This window comes from Silurus aristotelis (genome assembly GCF_946808225.1).
Source record: "Silurus aristotelis genome assembly, chromosome: 12".
Taxonomy (NCBI): domain Eukaryota; kingdom Metazoa; phylum Chordata; class Actinopteri; order Siluriformes; family Siluridae; genus Silurus; species Silurus aristotelis.
The window spans coordinates 24050949-24074426 of NC_139585.1; the positions used below are offsets into that span (position 1 = coordinate 24050949).

At 39.0% G+C, this 23478-nt stretch overlaps 1 protein-coding gene across 1 annotated transcript; it reads left to right on the forward strand.

The window, feature by feature from the left end:
- The first annotated feature begins 3295 nt into the window (after positions 1–3295).
- On the forward strand, positions 3296–16121 carry hs3st3l (heparan sulfate (glucosamine) 3-O-sulfotransferase 3-like). The gene is made up of 2 exons (XM_083556995.1): positions 3296–3998; positions 14271–16121. Exons 1-2 carry the CDS (start codon positions 3529–3531, stop codon positions 14887–14889), a joined length of 1089 nt encoding a protein of 362 aa, XP_083413121.1. The 5' UTR covers positions 3296–3528; the 3' UTR covers positions 14890–16121.
- Positions 16122–23478: the final 7357 nt, after the last annotated feature.

Below are 23478 nucleotides of genomic sequence, written 5' to 3' on the forward strand. Positions count from 1 at the left end.
ACCGCTTCCAGACCAGTGAATACGAGCGGTACCACTGGTTTACAGCCTCTGAGGAGCGGTGCAAATTATGAGTCTGTATCTCTGGTGAGTAGGTTGTATTTTATTTACATTTTTACGTTTTTGTCATTACGGATAAGCGGGAGAAAATGGATGAATGGATGGAAGTTTTTGTCATGTTATTAGTCAAATATTGGTTCTGAATTGCTCCAGATGATGTAGGTGGCACAGTTGCAGTTGTAGTGTAGAGGTTTGGAGCTTGCTTTAGTAAAATGGTATTCACACTCCATATGTGAAATACCTCTCTCTCTGTAATGCCACGCGTTTTTGTACAGTATTGATAGTTTCTATAATTGCGACGTGATAGTGGTGGTATTAAGAGGTGGTTAAGTCGGGTACGTCCCCACTGATGGCGCAGGTACCAAATGGTGTTAGGTGTTAATTCAGCATTGCATGTGTTAGTTCAAAACTAATAGTTTTAATTGAATAGTGTATTTTAGTACTTTGGCGTTCATTCAGAACTGTCGTTGTTAATTCAGCACCTTAGGCATTCAATTCAATATTGTAGGTTTTGCATTGGAGCTATTTTATTTTAACTCATCATTTTATGTATTATTTCAGCGTTGTAAGTGTTAATTGGAAACTGTTAAAATTACTTCACTATTGTAGGTGTCAGTGACGTTAATGTTATTAAAATTATATAAAGTTATATTAATTATGCACTAATTAACTATTAGTGTTAATTCAGCACTATATGTGTTCATTTAGAATGATCAATCTTAATTTAGTACCCTAGGTATTAATTAACTCTGTAGATGTTAATTCAGTGTTGTCAGGTTGAATTTATTATGTAGGTGTTAATACAGTATTGTACATATTAATTTTTTCTGTAGGTGTTGGTTTAGTATTGTAGGTGTGTATTTGGTATTTTAGGTGTTAATTAATCACTGTTGGTGTTAATTCAATACCATAGGTGTTAGCTTTGTATTTGTGTTAATTCAGTACTATGGGTGTTAGTTTAGTATTGTAGTTGTTAATTCTGTAATGTAGGTGTTAAAGTAGTTCTGCACATGTTAATAAAGTTGTGTTAGAGTTAGTTCAGTATTGTAGGTGTTGATTCAGTATTTTTTATATATAAATTATGTAGGTAGAATATTTGTTATATTTTACCTTTGTTTGTGTGTTCATTTCTTTTGTAGGTGTTAGTTTAGTATTGTTGGTGTTAATTCAGAACTTTGCATGTTATTTCAATATTTTATGTGTTAACTTAGTTCTGTAGGTGTTATTTAGTTCTGCAGGTGTTCATTCTGTATTGTCGGTGTTATTTCAGTACTGTAGGTGTTCAATCAGTACCGTAGGTGTATTTAGTTCGGCAGATGTTAAGTAGTTCTGTAGGTGCTAGTTTTGTATTGTAGGTGTTCATTCACTACTGTAGTTGTTGGTTCAGGTACTGTTATTTGTGTAGGTGATAATTCAGTATTGTAAATGTTAATTTCGTTCTATAAGTGTTAATTGCAGTATTTTATGTGTTAACTTGTTAACTTGTAGGTGATAATTCATTACTGCAGGTGTTAGTTTAGTGTTGTAGGTGTTATTTCAGTGCTGTATGTATTAATTCAGTACCATATGTGTTCTGTGGGTGTTTTGATTTTATGCTGTAGGTAATAATTGCATTCTGTAGATGATCATTCAGTACAGTGGGTGTTAGTTTAGTATTGTCCGTGTTTTTTCAGTACTGTAGGTGTTACTTCAGTATTTTATGTGTTAACTTAGTTCTGTAGGTGCTAGTTTTGTATTGTAGGTGTTCATTCACTACTGTAGTTGTTGGTTTAGTACTGGTATTTGTGTAGGTGATAATCAGTATTGTAAATGTAAATTTAGTTCTAATTGTTAATTGCAGTATTTTATGTGTTAACTTGTTAACTTGTAGGTGATAATTCATTACTGCAGGTGTTAGTTTAGTGTTGTAGGTGTTATTTCAGCGCTGTATGTATTAATTTAGTACCGTAGGTGTTCTGTAGGTGTTTTGATTTATGCTGTAGGTAATAATTGTATGCTGTAGGTGATAATTCAGTACAGTTGGTGTTAGTTTTGTATTGTCCGTGTTTTTTTCAGTACTGTAGGTGTTACTTCAGTATTTTATGTGTTAACTTAGTTCTGTAGGTGTTATTTAGTTCTGCAGGTGTTCATTCTGTATTGTCGGTGTTATTTCAGTACTGTAGGTGTTCATTCAGTACCGTAGGTCTATTTAGTTCGGCAGATATTAAGTAGTTCTGTAGGTGCTAATTTTGTATTGTAGGTGTTCTGTGGGTGTTTTGATTTATGCTGTAGGTAATAATTGTATTCTGTAGGTGATAATTCAGTACAGTGGGTGTTAGTTTAGTATTGTCGGTGTTATTTCAGTACTGTAGGTGTTAATTCAGAACTATTTTATATTCAGAACTGTACGTGTTATTTAAGTATTTTTCTGTTAACTTAGTTCTGCAGGTGTTCAATCGGTATTGTAGGTGTTCATTCACTACTGTAGTTGTTGGTTCAGTACTGTTATTTCTGTAGGTGATAATTCAGTATTGTGGATGTAAATTTAGTTCTATAAGTGTTAATTGCAGTATTTTATGTGTTGTCTTGTAGGTGATAATTAATTACTGCAGGTGTTAGTTTAGTATTGTAGGTGTTATTTCAGTACTGTTTGTATTAATTCAGTACCGTAGGTGCATGTTATTTCAGTATTTTATGTTTGAACATAGTTCTGTAGGTGTTATTTAGTTCTGCAGATGTTTAGTAGTTCTGTAGGTGCTAGTTTTGTATTGTAGGTGTTCATTCACTACTGTAGTTGTGGGTGTTTTAATTTACGCTGTAGGTAATAATTGTATTGTGTAGGTGTTATTTCAGTACAGTGGGTGTTAGATTAGTATTGTCGGTGTTATTTCAGTACTGTAGGTGTTAATTCAGAACTATGTTATATTTAGAACTGTATGAAGTTATTTCAGTGCTATAGATAAGTAATGTAGTAAACTTATTTTGTATTCGGATCTTATTTTTGCTGTCCCACACCAGTTCTGTAAACATCTGATTTGTTGATATATTGTGTAAACAACAAACAAAGCTCAGGAAACAACATAAATCACTTTAATTGCATTCCCACCCTGGCTACATGACATTTCCCACACTCAGTGCTTTGGTAGTGAATGTTTGAGCAGAGCTACAGTGGGGATGAAACACGCCTTTAGCTGCGACCCTCCAATCACACGGAGCATCAAGATGCGCTCATGGAGAAGCAGTGCAGCACACGGAGAAGATCTTCCCCTGGGGAAAGTCACCGAGAGGAAGACAGAAACACGGAACATTTATTAGGAGCGCTGGATTTTTCATTTATTGTCATTTAGTCTGTTTTTAATGCAGTTTTTTTTTTTTTGACGCGCAGAGGTACAGACATGAACCTGGAGACTCGTCGCTCACTTTCTCGGCCCTTTAGATTGAACCCAGTAACTTCTTGAACACAATGTTGTCCTTCAGACTCCCTTTAGAGGGATGGCAGGTTCTCGGGGAGCTGCACCGGAGCATTGGAGACTCGCACCCAGACTTGTAGGCATGCTGTGGCTCGGTGTGGCGTGCGCGTCCCTCCTGTGTCTCTTGCGCTGCTGCGGGTCCGAAGGGACGCAAAGTTTCGGCCTGAGTCGCGCCGAGGCGCTGCTCGGTGAGGGACGATACGGCGGGACGGAGGCGATGGGAGACGCAGACGGGAGGATGATGCTGAGAAGGAGGAGGAAAAGGAAGAAGAGAAGCGCGGGGGACGGCGAGGACGCGGACGCGGATGGCTCGGCCGAGGAAAAGGACTGGCGCGCCGCGCGCCGTCTGCCGCACGCGCTTATCATCGGCGTGAAGAAAGGCGGCACGCGCGCGCTGCTCGAGTTCCTGCGGCTTCATCCGGACGTGCGCGCGCTCGGATCCGAGCCGCATTTCTTCGACCGGCACTACGCGCGCGGCCTCACCTGGTACAGGTAAGTGTATGTGTGTGTGTGTGTGTGTGTGTGTGTGTTCGCGTGCGCGCGCGCGCGCGGTTGTGAATATTGACATTTTTGGTCCAACAATGTTAGATGAATAGATCAGATTTCAGACATGGGCAAAAAGTTTTTGACATGGGCAGATAGAAAATATAAGACATGGGATAGGTTTATAGACAACCTATAGGAGGCAATATGGGCAGGTACAGTAGATGGTTTAAATAGCTGTAGGTATAAGGTTTGGGATACGGGATTGGGTAGGTAGAAGGTTTGGGACATGGGGACATGGAAAGGGTAAAGATTTTTAGACATGGGGGAGATAGAAAGTTTTATTCATGGGTATAGACATGGGTTGGATAATAAGTTTTAGACAGTTTCAAACATCGGGTATGTAAATTTTTTTACATTAGGTTGTTCAAAGAGAGAGTAGGAGGTTTGGGACATGAGGTAGGTTGGAATTTTTTCGACAAGGGATAAATTGAAGGTTTTGGACATTGGGTATGTAGAAGTTTTTCAACATGGGGTAGGTATAAGTTTTTCGACATGGGGTAGGTAAAAGTTTTTAGACATGGGGTTGGAATAGGATTTGGGATATGGGGTAGGTAGAAGGGTTGAGACATTGGGTAGGTAGATGGTTTCAATGGGGTAGGTAAAAGGTTTGGGACATTTGAAGGTAGAAGTTTTTAGACATGAGTTAGGTATACGGTTTGGGAAATAGGGTAGGTAGAAGTTTTTGGACATTGGGTAGGTAGAAGGTTTGGGAAATGGAGTAGGTAGGAGTTTTTCATGTGCAGAGGATGAACATGGGGTGTATTGGTAGGAGAATGCTGAGGATGGAGCTACCAGGAAAGAGTAAAAGAAGAAGACCAAGGAGGAGGTTTAAGGATGTGGTGAAGGAAGACATGCAGGTAGTTGGTGTGACAGAGGCAGATGTAGAGGACAGGGGGGTGTGAAGACGGATGATCTGCTGTGGCGACCCCTAATGGGAGAAGCCGAAAGAAGAAGAAGAAGAAGAAGAAGAAGAAGAAGAAGTAGGTTTAAATGGTGAGGAGAAGGTTTTAGATATGGGGTAGGGAGAAGTTTTAATTAGGGGAGTTGAAGATTTTAGATATGGGCTAGGTAGAAGATTTTAGACATGGAGAGGATAGAGGATTTGGTACATGAGCAAAAAGTTTTAGAAAGGGGGTAGATAAAAGGTTTCAGACATAAGGCAGGTAAACGTTTTTGGTCAGGAAGAGGAAAAAAGATTTTAGAAATGGGGAAGGTAGAAGTTTTTAGACAGGGGATGGATGAAAGGGTTTTATACATGGGATAAGTAGAGAGTTTTAGATATGGGGTACGTAAAAGTTTTTGTCATGGGTTGAATGGGTCAGGTGAAGGTTTTTTAGACGTGGGGTAGGTAGAAGTCTTTGACATGGGATAGATAAAAAGTTTTAAATGGGGTATGTAGAGGGTTTTAGACATGGGCTTGGTAGAAGTTTTTTTAGGTAGCATGTTTTATACTTAGAGTTTTATTTTCTTAATGTCAGGCAAGTTTCAGTGCTTGTATTAGAATTATTTACAAAATAAACTATTAAAAATCTTTGCTCGGTTGCAGGTTCCGAACATTGGCATGGACAAAAGTTTGTACAAAATTGTACAAAGTTGCTCTGCGGTGCACAACCTAGTTATCGTGGTTACTATGGTTATCCATGTACTATAGCTAGAGCAATTAATTAAGATACAACAAAAAGTCTTGAAAAAAAATTTTTGTTAGTTTTATTTCATATTAAAAGGTAAAATTTGGAGTGAATTGAAATACAAATATAGGGTTTATTTTGTTTTTTTGCATTAAAGAGAAAAAGGTGACATATAGATTTTAGTGTACTCCGAACACTACAACTATTTCACTATGGGTTACCATGACAGTGTTAGTATTTATTCTTCACTGTAAGTGTTAATTAAACACTGCTGGGGTTTCTTCAGCATTGTGGGTTCTCCTGTGCACAGCAGGCCTGCATGCAGGGCCAAGATCTGACCTTGCTTTGGTTAAATAGGAAGACATGACCAGAGACTTGAGTGTGTAAGATAATCTCGGAGTCCAGCAGAGTTTGATAATAATCCTGCTCTTACACACCTGATTCTACTTGTCATTTAAATGACCAGGTTTCGGAGGTGTGTACGAGCTTGAATGTGCTGGATGTACAGAGATGCATAGAGTTGATCTCGACTGGTCCACAGTGCAGGATTGACGTGAAACAGGAAATAGCATTGCAGCAGTGTCGGTGAGGGAAAGGAACCCTGTAATATTTCCAGACTCAATTCTCATGACTGGATCTTTTTTTTTTTTTGCACCAATCATCTTTGGGACAGATGTTAGATTAGACCAAGAGTCCGGCTTCTCTAAATCGCATAATACATGTGACTGAGTGAAATTCTAGTTGATAATGTTTGTAAGTCCCATTTTTTTAATCTTATCAGAAAAGCTTTTTTATTCTGTATATTTTAGGTTAAGTGAATAAAAGGTTCATTTAAATGAAATAAAAAGCAATTGAATATTCAGTCGATATGCCAAGCCAAAGAATTTTATAATTTTATAATTTTATAGCCTATTTAACACCATCAGTCTCTGGTTGTTCAGAGGTGACAAAACCCTATTATTTACCTTTTAGCTCTTTGACTAATTGCTTTGTCAATTCACACTTGATTAGAATTCAACCCTGGCCCCCATTAGACACACCCAGATGCACAAATCTTTACAATCTTTACACATCCAGTTTACACACCCTCTAATACAGAGCTGCAAACTACTTGTTAATCATTTTTACGATTTTTTTCCTTTTTTTCATATTACAAAATCAAGACGCAACGAATGGTAAAACAAGACATTCCGATATACAGCATTACACTGAACAAAATTGATCTGCTAATGGACTTGCTGTTAAATTTTTTTCCCCTTTTGCTCCAATATTCATTATGGTCTTATTAACACTGGGGGGGTTGTGTAGACACAGACACCCTGAGCTTCATACACAGAAGATGTATGAGCAAAGATGGGCCAGATTGTCATCTCCTCAGGAACAGATGGACCCCACAGCATGGCCACACCACTTGACATTCTAGTGAGTCCTGTCAATTGATCTTTAACCCAAGTCACTTTTTCCACTGGCGATAATGATGTGCGCCAGGCACTTCATAAGGTCAGGGGAGCTCGTGGACAAGTCAGCCTGCAATGCTCAAGCAACGGAGCGAAAAGGTCGTTAATCATGAAACCAGGAGTAGATTGAAATCTATAGACCCAAAGAGGAAAAGGTCTTCTGCAAAAAAAAAGAAGAAAAAAAACAAGTTAAATCTCCAAGAAAGTCTCAAATGAGACGGGGTGATAGATGAAGTTCCTGAGCTCGTGGCCTGTTTCGGATCGATCGCCCCCGGCGCTTGACCTTGAGCTCGATGCGAGCGGTGAGCTTTGGTCAGCGCAGTTTCAGTTACAATTAGCAAGAAGCTCCATCCTGCTGAGGCATAAAACCCACACGCAGGCTACTAGCTCATGTTTCAACATGGTATCACTGTCACTTTCCTGTAAGGAAGCGATTTGCCATAACGCTTTTTTGATCTGTGCACCGCCTGGGAACCTGCAGGCAAATTTCGTTTTTGCTACATAGTCGTATTAGCGCTTTCCGAAAAGATGTACAATAGCGTGAGCATGCTTGAGTGTGTTTTCGCCCTTTAGCAACATGTTCATGGAATGTCCTGAGAGAGCGTTAAAACACCTATAGGTGTACATTTTCACTTTCCGGCCAATCAATATTATTGATTTTGGCACACCGGAGAGACTGAAGGGTTTAACCTGTAGGAACTGGGGAACCTGGTAAGATAAGAGCACATTTATTTAGCAATTTTGCAATTTAAAAAAGAGGCTTTTACTTGTCATATGTACAGTGAAGTTCTTTTTTTCGCATATCCCAGCGATAGGAAGCTGGTGTCAGAGAGCAAAGTCAGCCATGATACAGCACCCCTGGAGCATAGAGGAGTTAAGGGCCTCGCTCAAAGGCCCAAAAGTGTTAGCATAAAATTAATTCTAATCTGCATGCACATGTGGATTAATTATTTTCCTCAAAATTCTACAAACTATACACCATACTGACAACAAAGCACCTCTGGCATCAATTACAGCCTCAAACCTTTTTGAGTATGATGCTACGAGCTTGGTACACCTCCTGTATTTCTGGTCAGTTTCCCCCATTCCTCTTTGCAGAACCCCCATCCATCAGGTTGGATGGTGAATGTCGGTGCATGGCTATTTTCAGATTTCTCCAGAAATGTTCAATCGGGTTCAAGTCTGGGCTCTGGCTGGGCCACTCAAGGACATTCACAGAGTTGTCCAGTAGCCACTCCTTTTTTTTTTTTTTTTATCTTGGCTGTGTGCTTAGGGTCATTGTCCTGTTAAAAGTTGAACCGTCGCCCTTGTATGAGGCCTAGTCTCTGGAGAAGGTTTTCATCAAGGATGCCTCTGTACATTGCTGCATTCATCTTTCCCTCAATCCTGACTAGTTTTCCAGTTCCTGGTGCTGAAAAACATCCCCACAGCATGATGCTGCCACCACCATGCTTCACTGCAGGGATAGTATTGGCCAGGTGATGAGCGGTGCCTGGTTTTCTCCAGACATGACACTTGGCATTCAAGAAAAAGAGTTCAAGCTTTGTTTCTCATGGTCTTAAATTATATATAGCATATGCCTTTTACTAAGGAGTGACTTCTGTTTGGCCACTTTACCATACAGGCTTTATTGGTGAAAGACTGCAGAGATGTCTGTTTTTCTGGAAGGTTCTTCTCTCTCCACAGAGAAACGCTGGAGCTCTTTCAGAGTGACCATCGGGTTCTTGGTCACCTTCCTGATTAAGGCCCTTCTCCCCCGATAGCTCAGTTTGACCGGGCAGCCAGCTCTAGGTAGAGTCCTGGTGGTTCCAAACATCTTCCATTTATGGATGATAGAGGCCTTTGTGCTTAATGGGACCTTCAATAGTGCAGAAATTTTCTGTACCCTTCCCCAGATCTGTTCTTCGATACAATCCTGTCTTGGAGGTCTACACACAATTCATTGGACATCATAGCTTGGTTCTCTGACATGCAATGTTAACTGTGGGACTTTATTTAGACAGGTGTGTGCCTTTCCAAATCATGTCCAATCAACTGATTTTATCACAGGTGGACTCCAAACAAGTTGTAGAAACATCTCAAGAATGATCAGTGTAAACAGGATGCACCTATATGATAATTAATTTAATCCATTTTGGAATACATCTGTAACAGGGAAAAAGTGAATCGATGTGAATACTTTCCTAATGCACTGTATATCAATAGTCATGATATTATGTACGAGGACACATTTTTCACAGAAATAGAATAACAATCAGATGGTAATTCGGCTTGCTCGGTAAACGAGGACAAACTATGCGACGTTTCTCCATACAATAAGCGAGAGTTATCTCACTCTCCCGCCTCAATCTAGTTTAGTATTTCCTTCATGACTATTTGATAAGTCTGTGCTGGAGGCAAGGCGAATGGTTTGAGATTGCCATGAATTATTGATATTTTCTCCCGATATTACAGCTACAACACTTTTCTACATATTTACATCCAAATGGCTTCGGACCAGTCCTACAGTAAATGTAATGCATGTGATTTGCCTTATGGAACCTTTTAAAGAAAATGTGTTTGTTGGGAAACTCATAGCTGAGCAAAAAAAACGAGTTCAGTTTCAAATGTCATCATTAGAACATGAAATTGAGATAATTCCTGACTGAGGAATCGTTCATATCCCAGTTCAGCATTCAAACCTGGAATAAATGCGTCTTGCGTCATAAAGGAGTTCGACTGCCGTATGATACGTTCAGTATATTACTCCAAACAGATCGTTTAATGCAAGGAATAGTATCTCCTAAGATGTGTCGCTTGTCTGTACGAGGGGAGCAGGTGTAATTGAAAGCAGGAATATGCAATAGTTCATGAAATCGCCATAAGGCCTTGACACTCAGTTTATAATTCATCTCTCATTAGTTTCCTCACAGTGAGTGTGGGGGATGAGTAGGGGGTTGGGATGGGTGTAATCTGCACCCCTCTATGATGATGGATGTGTATGGGAAGTGGAAAAGGCATAGTTACAATTGACTGAAACATTAATGACTGAATTGGCTGGCTGGGCCAAGCACACACACACACACACACACACACACACACACACACACACACACACACACACACACATACACACATAAAAAACCTCATGAATATATATATATATATATATATATATATATATATATATATATATATATAGAGAGAGAGAGAGAGAGAGAGAGAGAGAGGAGAGAGAGAAAACAAAACAAATGTTTAGTTTTTTTAATAACTAAACATTTGTTTAACTGATGTGCCAAGTCTCAAATCAAGCACAATAATCCAGCATGAAGGACACACCCGCCAATTAACACCATCCGTGTGGAAACATAGCAAAAGTTTTGTTTTGTGTCCTGTTGATTTACTTATTTACTTTAAGACATTTGCAAGAATATTTTTGATTAGAATGGTTTCATTAATAATAAAGTATAATGAAAAAAAATATACATTTGCATAAAGCATCCGTGTTTGTCCATGCCCATGTTGATTAGAGTATTAAAAACGTAAAAAATATTAATTCGACGTACATTTAGAACAGATAAAATTGTGCGATTTAGTTGCGAATAATAACTCATGAAAATCATGTAATTAATCACGATTTAATATTCTAATATTACATATATGATTATATTAGGGCTGGTAAAATTCATTGGTGCATCGGTTTAAAAAAGTGGGCACCGGATACCATGCATTTGTATCATGATGCATCATTTTTAACATATTTGGATCTGTAAAAAACAATGAATTTAAATATATAATCATTAGTAGATGCTTTATACTTTTATTATTTAGATGGTGATCAATTTGTTACCAATATTTTCTATGTAGATTGTTTTCTTTTTACTAAACTTTAGTTTATTATGACGTATCACAACACTACGGAGATCGAGGCGTGTTCTGAGAGTCACATAGAACAGAGATTAACATGGCAGAGGTAGAGCTGCATTTTCCTGGAGCAGAAAAGTGAAAGAAAGCTGGGTTTTATTTAGTTATTTATTACTTTTTTTGCACTACAAAGGCCTGTGTGTGTGAAAGGGCCATGCTTTGGAAGACAGAAATCACTTAAATAAATGTATAATTTGCTGTCTGTTTGAAACAAGAAATAAAAGTGAACTATCTGTACCATATTGAATTGCATATCGTGTTGAATCAAATGGAAATCAGATCGCACCGCATCGGTGGCTGCTTCAATTGTATCTTCAATGTATCGTGTCGTTGGCGATGCATCGAGATGCGAATTGCATCATCATGAAGATGCACATCCCTAATATCCACGGTATCCATGATACTATATTTCCTATTCCAAAGCTTTACTCAATACACTTTTCAATATTTTGAATAGCTAAGTTTTTTTTTAACCGGAACTTTGTCTCATTTCATATATTATATAATTGGTTTGCATTTAGCTCAGAGATACAACACACAGTTCACAACTTAATGTACATGTGTAGGAGTTCCTTTGTGAGAAAAAAACCAAACAACATATAAAGTAACATATAATCCAATCTGTAAGAAGTAGGAAAATGTGTCATGAAAAGAAGACAGCCTAATTGGCTTGTGTGTGTATGTGTGTGTGTGTGTGTGTGTGTGCACAGCAGGCAGCTGATGAGGCTGTGGAATGGCCCATCTACACACTCCACCTGCCCCCCTTTTACCAGCTGAGACCTACATTACCATATACCCCCATCCCGATCAATACCCACGGCACCATTTGGAGAACAGGCCAAAAATGCAGCCTCAATTAGGAGCAACCTATCTGCTCCTCTGAGCTGCTGGGACATCACACAGCATGAAGCTGTACTGCGGTAGACAACGAAGGGAAGCCTCCGAGCTTCTAGAACAAACTGCTATGGGTGACGTGAAAAAGCATCAGCGTTTGTGCCAACGTCGTACAAACAATGCGTTACTAATCTTCTGAGATCAGGGTTTACTCTTAGCAGCTTGAGTGAGAGTGAACATGTCAGTACAAATGTATTTATTTTCAAAGACTTGTTACACAATACAAGATTTGACCGCACAGGGATGCACGTTACTACTGTGCAAAAGTTTGTGGACACCTTACAATAAGATTGGTACCTGCCTTTTGAACATCTTAAGATTTTGTCCCCTTTTGCTCTTATAATAACCTCCATTCTTCTGGAAAGATGCTAGAATTTGGAGTGTCTGTGTGGAAATTTCAAGGGTGTTACTCAAGTCAGGTACAGGTGTGGGTGAGGTGAAGAGACCTGGGTGGACCATCCCATGATGTTCAGTAGGGTTAAGATCATCTTCCACTCAAACCCATATAAACCATATCTTGATGGAGCTTACACTGAGGCATCGTCATGCTGGAACAGGTTTGGGTCTCGTCTGCTTCAAGTGAAGAAATTCTAATGCTACAACGTCCAACTATGTGGTTTAGGTAAGAACTAGATATAGCTTGAAACGTCAGCTGTCCCAATACTTTTGTCCGACTAGTCTACCATTGAGAGATTAAAGGTCAGGTTTGTTTTCTTCAAACTCGAGCTTTCAAACAGCAAAAGCCTCAGAAATCAGTGACTTTGTCTTTGGTTAATATTTGTATAGATAAAAGGCAGCTTCAGCGTTCGACTGGCAGCTTGGCTCTTATCTCAGTATTTTTTTCTCTGCTCAGCGTAAACGGATCCTCATGCGCTCCAGCGTTACGGACATGTACGCTCCTTTTTTTTTTACGCACGATCATTCGCGTTATCTACAGGAATTGTCAATATAAAGTGATCTGGTGGTACAGGTCACTTCGATAGAAGCGAGTAAATAATTAATGGACGGCTCTAATAGACTTGCTGGCTCCATAATAAGTATAGGCGAAGCTACGAGTGTTTAGGCTAAGTGCTTTCTCAGATGAAGTCATTGATAACGCCGCATGACTCGAGGCCTGCTGTATCGATAAGAACTCATGCTGCAGCGAGCAGAAACACAGAAAGCATTGTATTTCCGCTCACATACTTAGGTATTTGATTAACCTTTTGCATGATTCCTGTCTTAATTGTTAGGGCTTTGTGAGTTTTTTGTTATATACACCTATTAAATCATATCCCTCTGTTATAAAAAAGCGTATGTTAGCTTGAATTTTCTTTCGGGAGCAGGTGGACTGCAGGAGGCGCATTAAACCCAGAGGGCCTTTAAAGCACTTCATTCAAATAAGTCCATCTGCTGCCCCAAGTGAGAGACCAAAGTAAGACACAAGCACATGAATGAGATTTTTTTTTTGCCTTATCTGCTTGTAACCCTGAACCGATTGATCCATCAGCTTGTAGCACTTCGTATACACTTTGAAGAAGTGAACTCAAAATGCAGTCGGGTTTTCGTTCTAGTTTGCAGCCAATAAGTGACACAAGAACCAGCGATCAGCTGCAGTACAATAAGCCTTGTCACATCATTACCTCTCGTTTCTCCACCTTGATCTCGCCAAGTAACGTAACGAATGCTTTAGGTGTGATGCGATTTATTTGATCAATACTGTTTGGGGGAAATTGAGTCAGGATGTAGAACAGTATAGAGGATCAGAGAAATCGAGTCTGATGTCTCTGCATATGCTGTACACCCAAATGTACAAGTGGCATTGTGGATGTGTGTGGTATTTGTACCTTTTTTCTTTTAATTTGGGAGCATGGCAGATGCTGAAAATCCAAGAATTGTGTGAAATGAAGTTTTTTTCCTTTGATTACACTGCTGCCAAAGCAGTGATTAGGTTAGAACAAGCTTTTTAAGCCCACCGTGTCCTAACGAGTCTTCAAAACCCCATCAGTTATATCTCCTATTAAGACAATAATGTTTTTTTTTTTACATTAACTGATTAATCTACAGAAAAAGTTTCGATGCCAAATCATTTTGGTGTAAAATCGCTGATTAAAAGTCTGTCCAGGAAAGACAAACACCTGATGGGTGATGTTTGGATCCCTATAGTTAGGGATTAGAAAAAGTTTTTAGGAAGCTACAGTAGAAAAGCCCTAGAAATCGAGGGAAGTAGGGGGAAAATGTTTTTTTGTTTTTTAGTATTGATTAATAACAAGAACAAATAATAACATTATTGAAATAAAAATCTCATGCTCATTGGAATCAATCTCATGCCTAATAAATCTTTGTGTGCTCTTCAGGAGCATGATGCCCAAAGCACTGGATGGCCAAATTGTGATGGAGAAAACTCCACGCTACTTTGTGGCAGCGGAGACACCAGCTCGCGTCCATGCCATGTCGAGAGACGTGAAGTTGATCGTGGTGGTGCGTGACCCCGTGACCCGCGCCATTTCCGACTACACCCAGATCGCCTCCAAGACGCCGGGCATCGCCAGCTTCGAAAGCCTGGCTTTTAAGAACAGATCATTAGGTCTGGTGGACTCACTGTGGAGCCCATTGTACATCGGCTTATACGCACAGCACCTGGAGCGCTGGCTCGCTTATTTCCCGCTCTCTCAAATCCACTTCGTCAACGGCGAGCGGCTCGTCAGCGATCCGGCTTTTGAGCTGGGCCGCGTGCAGGACTTCCTGGGGCTCGAGCGCATTATTACGGACAAGCATTTCTACTTTAACAAGACCAAGGGCTTCCCGTGTCTGAAGAAGGCAGAGGGCAGCGCCGAGCCGCACTGCTTGGGCAAAACCAAAGGCAGGACACATGTACGCGTCGAACCTGAGGTCATTCGCAGCCTCAGGCTTTTTTACCACCCGCACAATCTGAGGTTCTACCAAATGACTGGAATGGACTTTGAGTGGAAGTGATTTATTATTTTTTTTATTTATTCACAGCCAAGACAGGAAACTGTGGAGGATAAAATTGCATAGTATAAATCTGATACAGCTAGTACTCACAGTGAGAGTCGAAATACTTTATGTATCAAGGTTTACACACTATCACCATCGAAAACAGTCCCCTTGCACAGCAATACAGCGCTCCCAGCGTTCCTGCCATTTCTAAAATGTTTCCTGGAAGTCTTCTTTTTGAAGCATGCCAAGCATGAGATTCACCCGAGTGTCAAAACGGCAAACTTTGAACTGGATCTTTATCTTTGGCAAGAGGGCGCAGTCAGGGGCCAATCTGGCGTCTAGGGTGGGTGCGGAAATAAGATTATTTCCGTGAAGAATCTCATGTGTGAGGAGAGCTCGGTAAAAGGGAGCGCACGTGGTCAGAATAGCAGACGTGGGACAGAATAGCACCAGCTGCCCACGTTGTCTTTTGGCAAAATGACTTATGAAAATCGGTGCTCCCTGTGACTGCGCGTGCAGCCTTGTGCTGCCATCGTTTAGCGTGTCACAAAACTAGTCTCGAAACTCGTACTTACTGTACATACGAGGTGGTATCAAAAAGAGAGACTGGTTTTGTGACACGCCAACCGATGGCAGCACAAGGCTGCACGCGCAGTTACATGGAGCACCGTGATCACATGAATATAAGACTGTGTGACATTCAAAATGAGGTTTTATATGATTGGCACCATCAAGTGTTACTACTTTCCAGAGAAACTCCACTTACTCCAAGTGCTAGCTGAGGTGACCTAAGGTTTTTTTGATCAAATGAGCAAAAAGAGCATTTTCTTTATACTGTTATTAATAAAGTGCAGATTTGTGATATGGTGTATCATAAAGAACAGGGAAATACAAGCAATCACTCTTTTTTTTTCCCTGCTATTTGAAAGTGTACGTTGTCACGCATAGCTTGCAACATGGGACATTGTGTTCATAGATGATGCTAATAGAAAGCGTCATACATTATACATGCACACATTACACATGCGTTCATACATTATGCATCAATCCATAAGTAACGTCGCTCCCTTTGAAATCGGTGGAATCTCAAAAAGGAAGTGGCACGGGACATGATCTGTTCTTGCATAATGCACTAAATTCAAGATCAGTACAAGTTTTACGTCTGTAAATCCCTGTGATTGATGACACGGTAAACACTAGTGACACTTGTGTGTTGCTTGCATGAATTTGCACTAATTGTTGAAAAAGTCTGTTCAGTTATTATTATTATTATTATTATTATTATTATTATTATTATTATTATTATTATAATAATTATTATTTTTATTTTATATGTTTTTTTTCCAAATGGATAATGGAAAACAATTTCAGAATTGACGTGAAAAAATACTTTTTTTTTTTTTTTAGTTATGAATAGTGTGTGAGGGTAAGCACATTAACACGATCATGATGAGACGAGGCGTCCTGTCATCATTTATTCTTATTCTCAACAAAACACGTGACTCGGAGTGAAAAAGAGTACTTGTGATATATCAATCTGTGAGATTTAAGATCTAAATAGAAGGTAAATACTATGTCCAAATGGATTCTGTGTAATAATCTATTGCATAGTCAATAGCCAATGACTTTTTTTTTTATCACAGTGCCTCCTTGTGGCCATTCAAGCAACTATTTTTGGTTTAAGGTTTTTCTCAGTTGCTTTGGAGCATTTCTCGAATCATTCTTGATATTTGCATTTCTCAAAACAATCTGAACAAATAGCACAACACGTTGGATTTCCTTCAAAAGCCTGTACTTTCCACAAAATCCCTAAATAAGTATTTGTGTCAATGAACAAATCATTGCCATCAAGTCCTCATATCAAGTCCTTTTGTCATTGTTTACAAACAAAATGTTTAGTCATGTTGTCAGTATCACGGCACATGGTTTGGGAATTTCCTGATATAAACTACAGTTTGGATTACAATGATTTAAAGGCTGAATTTCTTCTGTATGTCATCAATTAATTTCAACAGCACAAATGTACACATTACTGTACAGGTATTTTGATTGCATGATCCCCGGTCAGGGAACCAACCCCAGCCACTCTTAGTGCCGGTCCCAAGCCCGGATAAATTGGGAGGGTTGCGTTAGGAAGGGCATCCAGCGTAAAAACATGCCAAATCAAACAATGGGAGAAGCCGAAAGAAAGTACTGTACTGTACTAGTGTTTGTTCGTTTCCTGTTTTTTCATCCATTTTTTTAAATTGTTATTCTGTGTTTTGTGCCGTCTGTATGCGCTCGAGGGTTAACGAGATTCACATTTGACCTATTTTAGAGAACTATAGTTCAAGATTCATCCACATCAATTACAAAAGAAATTGACAGATTATCACAACTGGTTTAACCATTTTGCATTCAATGACTTATGCAACGAACTGATGCTGAGATGTTTTGGGGGTTGAGACCATTCAGGTGGGAACCAGTATAATATATTTTAATCAGCATGACATAAACAATTGATAAAGCTGGAAACAACAGACGATTGTACACAATCGATTAAATGATTGTCCCAAAGCATTCACCGTTTGATCAAAGCAACTGGAAATTGTTTTTATGATGTGTGACTCTGATGTGGAGGTTGAACAAGTAGTTGTGAGAATTTCAGTTCTGATCTGCGAAACTCTCCATAGCAACTCAGAAAACCTAGAAAAACCCTATGCTGAAGGAAACGTGAGTAACCATTATTATAAAAGATATAGGAGCTAATATTCAACAACTGGCCACTTTGTTAGGAACGTCTGCTGTTGTACACGTCTGCAATTGTCATGCGGATCCAGGACAAGAGCTTCAGTTCAACATCACAATGAAAACAAAATGTTATCTAAGTGATGTTTGGCCTGGTTGTCAGCATTTTTAGAAACCACTCTGGGAATTTTCATGCTACAGTGAACACCTGTGAACACAATGAATGACAATTCTGCAACATAGGAAAAAATTGTAAGAATTAAAAGATCAATATTTACATCCAGGGTGTGCAGAACAGCATTTCAGAATGATCAACACATCAAACATCTATGGAGATGGGATACAACAACAGAAGACCACGTCAAGGTCCATTCCTGTTAGGGATAACACGGGTAGATGGACAGTTGAAGATGGGAAGAACATCACCTGGTTTTGAATGAATGTGCAGGCGTACAGGTGTTCCTAATAAAATACACTATATGGACAAAAGTTTGTAGACACCCGACCATAAGATTGGTGTGTGCTTTTTAAACCATCCCAAAGGTGTTCAGTAGATCTGAGGTCAGAGCTCTATAGCAGGCCACTCAAGATCATGAGGGAACAAGTTTGGGTCTCCTAGTGCGAGTGAAGGGAACATTTCATGCTGCATCTAAAGACATCTGGTACAATTGTGTTTTGGGAGGAACCAGAAATTAATGGAAAAGTCAGGGGTCTCAGTACTTTTGTATATATAGTGTGTGAGGGAAAAAATTAAAGCCAGTTTGACATGTTATCTGCAGTAAGCGCACAATGTGAATAGTTTTGGTGGCTCAGACATATCAACATTTGAGTCATTTAGAAAATTAATATTTTCTGGCCTATGATGTTTGCGGATGATATTGTGATTTGTGGTGAGAGTAGGGAGCAGGTTGAGAGGTGCCTGGAGAGCTGGAGATATGCGCTGGAGAGAAGGGGAATGAAAGTCAGTAGGAGTAAGACAGAGTACATGTGTGTGAATGAGAGGGAGGGCAGTGGAGTGATGTGGTTGCAGGGAGAAGAGGTGGAGAAGGTGGAGGAATTCAGGTACCTGGGGTCAACAGTGCAAAGTAATGGAGAGTGTGTTAGAGAAGTGAAGAAAAGAGTGCAGGCAGGGGGGAGTGGGTGGAGAAGAGTGATAGCAGGAGTGATTTGTGATAGAAAAGTATCTGCGAGAGTGACAGGGAAAGTTTATAGGACTGTGGGGAGACCTGTGATGTTGTATGGATTAGAGACAGTGACATTGAGTAAAAGACAGGAGGTGGAGCTGGAGGTAGCAGAGTTGAAGATGTTGAGGTTTTCATGACAGGGTTAGAAACGAGTTTATTAGAGGAACAGCGCATGTAGGACGTTTTAGAGACAAGGTAAGGGAGGTGAGATTGAGATGGTTTGGACATGTGCAGAGGAGGGACATGGAGTATATCGGTAGAAGAATGCTGAGGATGGATCCACCAGGAAGGAGGAAAAGTGAAAGACCAAGGAGAAGGTTTATAGATGTGGTGAGGGAAGACATGCAGGTTTAAAAGATGGAGAGAACAGAGTAATATGGAGACGGATTATCCGATGTGGCGCCCCCTAATGGAATGCAGCGCTTGTTGCTTTCTATCTAATTTATTTCAGGTGTCTTTACATGGTCACCAAAACAGGATAAACGTGTTAGCACTGTGGAAAGCCTCAAGTAAAGTCGGACATAATGATTTATTTTTTTTAGTTAAATCCTTATCACAAGCTGTTGAACCACACTGTCCATCAGGCCAAACACGTGCAAGCTGTGATGCGTAAGCAATAAGTGACTTTCTTTGGCTCCAAAAAGGTTTTCATATGGTACATTGACCACATTTTTATTCACCACATCAAGTTATTCATTTATCAGAAATCAAGCACATGACAGATCCTGACAGGAGAAGGTGAAGGCCTATACGTGCTTCCTGTGAGACCCATGCTGGCCAAAACATCTTTTTTGAACTGCTGCTCATGCTAATTTACAGCACAGCATAACACTCTTCATCATGCATGAGCTCACAGCTCCTTTACACACTCCTGCACTCCTTTACACATTCCTACACTACCTTATACAGTCCTCCACTCCCTTTCACAATCAAACGCTCTCTTATACATTCCTTTACTCTTGTATACATTCCCACATACTCTTATACAATCCTACACTTCCTTATACACTTACAGTCTCGCTTATACACTCATTATACTCTCAAACACTTCCTTATACACTTACAGTCTCGCTTATACACTCATTATACTCTCATACACTTCCTTATACACTTACAGTCTCGCTTATACACTCATTATACTGTCAAACACTTCCTTATACACTTACAGTCTCGCTTATACACTCATTATACTGTCAAACACTTCCTTATACACTTACAGTCTCGCTTATACACTCATTATACTCTCATACACTTCCTTATACACTTACAGTCTCGCTTATACACTCATTATACTCTCATACACTTCCTTATACACTTACAGTCTCGCTTATACACTCATTATACTCTCAAACACTTCCTTATACACTTACAGTCTCGCTTATACACTCATTATACTCTCATACACTTCCTAATACACTTACAGTCTCGCTTATACACTCATTATACTCTTATACACTTCCTTATACACTTACAGTCTCGCTTATACACTCATTATACTCTCAAACACTTCCTTATACACTTACAGTCTCGCTTATACACTCATTATACTCTCATACACTTCCTTATACACTTACAGTCTCGCTTATACACTCATTATACTCTCATACACTTCCTTATACACTTACAGTCTCGCTTATACACTCATTATACTCTCATACACTTCCTTATACACTTACAGTCTCGCTTATATACTCATTATACTCTCAAACACTTCCTAATACACTTACAGTCTCGCTTATACACTCATTATACTCTCAAACACTTCCTTATACACTTACAGTCTCGCTTATATACTCATTATACTCTCATACACTTCCTAATACACTTACAGTCTCGCTTATACACTCATTATACTCTCATACACTTCCTTATACACTTACAGTCTCGCTTATACACTCATTATACTCTCATACACTTCCTTATACACTTACAGTCTCGCTTATACACTCATTATACTCTCATACACTTCCTTATACACTTACAGTCTCGCTTATACACTCATTATACTCTCATACACTTCCTTATACACTCAATATACTCTCATACACTTCCTTATACACTTACAGTCTCGCTTATACACTCATTATACTCTCAAACACTTCCTTATACACTTACAGTCTCGCTTATACACTCATTATACTCTCATACACTTCCTTATACACTTACAGTCTCGCTTATACACTCATTATACTCTCATACACTTCCTAATACACTTACAGTCTCGCTTATACACTCATTATACTCTCAAACACTTCCTTATACACTTACAGTCTCGCTTATATACTCATTATACTCTCAAACACTTCCTTATACACTTACAGTCTCGCTTATACACTCATTATACTCTCATACACTTCCTTATACACTTACAGTCTCGCTTATACACTCATTATACTCTCAAACACTTCCTAATACACTTACAGTCTCGCTTATACACTCATTATACTCTCATACACTTCCTTATACACTTACAGTCTCGCTTATACACTCATTATACTCTCATACACTTCCTAATACACTTACAGTCTCGCTTATACACTCATTATACTCTCAAACACTTCCTTATACACTTACAGTCTCGCTTATATACTCATTATACTCTCAAACACTTCCTTATACACTTACAGTCTCGCTTATACACTCATTATACTCTCATACACTTCCTAATACACTTACAGTCTCGCTTATACACTCATTATACTCTCATACACTTCCTTATACACTTACAGTCTCGCTTATACACTCATTATACTCTCATACACTTCCTTATACACTTACAGTCTCGCTTATACACTCATTATACTCTCAAACACTTCCTTATACACTTACAGTCTCGCTTATACACTCATTATACTCTCATACACTTCCTTATACACTTACAGTCTCGCTTATACACTCATTATACTCTCAAACACTTCCTTATACACTTACAGTCTCGCTTATACACTCATTATACTCTCATACACTTCCTTATACACTTACAGTCTCGCTTACACACTCATTATACTCTCAAACACTTCCTTATACACTTACAGTCTCGCTTATACACTCATTATACTCTCATACACTTCCTTATACACTTACAGTCTCGCTTACACACTCATTATACTCTCAAACACTTCCTTATAAACTTACAGTCTCGCTTATACACTCATTATACTCTCAAACACTTCCTTATACACTTACAGTCTCGCTTATACACTCATTATACTCTCATACACTTCCTTATACACACGGTCTCGCTTATACACTCATACTCTCAAACACTTCCTAATACACTTACAGTCTCGCTTATACACTCATTATACTCTCAAACACTTCCTTATACACTTACAGTCTCGCTTACACACTCATTATACTCTCATACACTTCCTTATACACTTACAGTCTCGCTTATACACTCATTATACTCTCAAACACTTCCTTATACACTTACAGTCTCGCTTATACACTCATTATACTCTCATACACTTCCTAATACACTTACAGTCTCGCTTATACACTCATTATACTCTCAAACACTTCCTTATACACTTACAGTCTCGCTTATACACTCATTATACTCTCATACACTTCCTAATACACTTACAGTCTCGCTTATACACTCATTATACTCTCATACACTTCCTTATACACTTACAGTCTCGCTTATACACTCATTATACTCTCATACACTTCCTTATACACTTACAGTCTCGCTTATACACTCATTATACTCTCAAACACTTCCTTATACACTTACAGTCTCGCTTATACACTCATTATACTCTCATACACTTCCTTATACACTTACAGTCTCGCTTATACACTCATTATACTCTCAAACACTTCCTTATACACTTACAGTCTCGCTTATACACTCATTATACTCTCAAACACTTCCTTATACACTTACAGTCTCGCTTATACACTCATTATACTCTCATACACTTCCTTATACACTTACAGTCTCGCTTATACACTCATTATACTCTCATACACTTCCTTATACACTTACAGTCTCGCTTATACACTCATTATACTCTCAAACACTTCCTTATACACTTACAGTCTCGCTTATACACTCATTATACTCTCATACACTTCCTTATACACTTACAGTCTCGCTTATACACTCATTATACTCTCATACACTTCCTTATACACTTACAGTCTCGCTTATACACTCATTATACTCTCAAACACTTCCTTATACACTTACAGTCTCGCTTATACACTCATTATACTCTCATACACTTCCTTATACACTTACAGTCTCGCTTATACACTCATTATACTCTCAAACACTTCCTTATACACTTACAGTCTCGCTTATACACTCATTATACTCTCATACACTTCCTTATACACTTACAGTCTCGCTTATACACTCATTATACTCTCAAACACTTCCTTATACACTTACAGTCTCGCTTATACACTCATTATACTCTCATACACTTCCTTATACACTTACAGTCTCGCTTATACACTCATTATACTCTCATACACTTCCTTATACACTTACAGTCTCGCTTATACACTCATTATACTCTCATACACTTCCTTATACACTTACAGTCTCGCTTATACACTCATTATACTCTCAAACACTTCCTTATACACTTACAGTCTCGCTTATACACTCATTATACTCTCAAACACTTCCTTATACACTTACAGTCTCGCTTATACACTCATTATACTCTCATAC

Excerpts from the sequence above, each read along its gene's own strand:
- hs3st3l (XM_083556995.1), top strand. The coding sequence starts at position 3,529 with ATGGCAGGTTCTCGGGGAGCTGCACCGGAGCATTGGAGACTCGCACCC. Across the intron at positions 3,999-14,270 it reads CGCGGCCTCACCTGGTACAG|GAGCATGATGCCCAAAGCAC; the intron begins GTAAGTGTATGT and ends TGTGCTCTTCAG.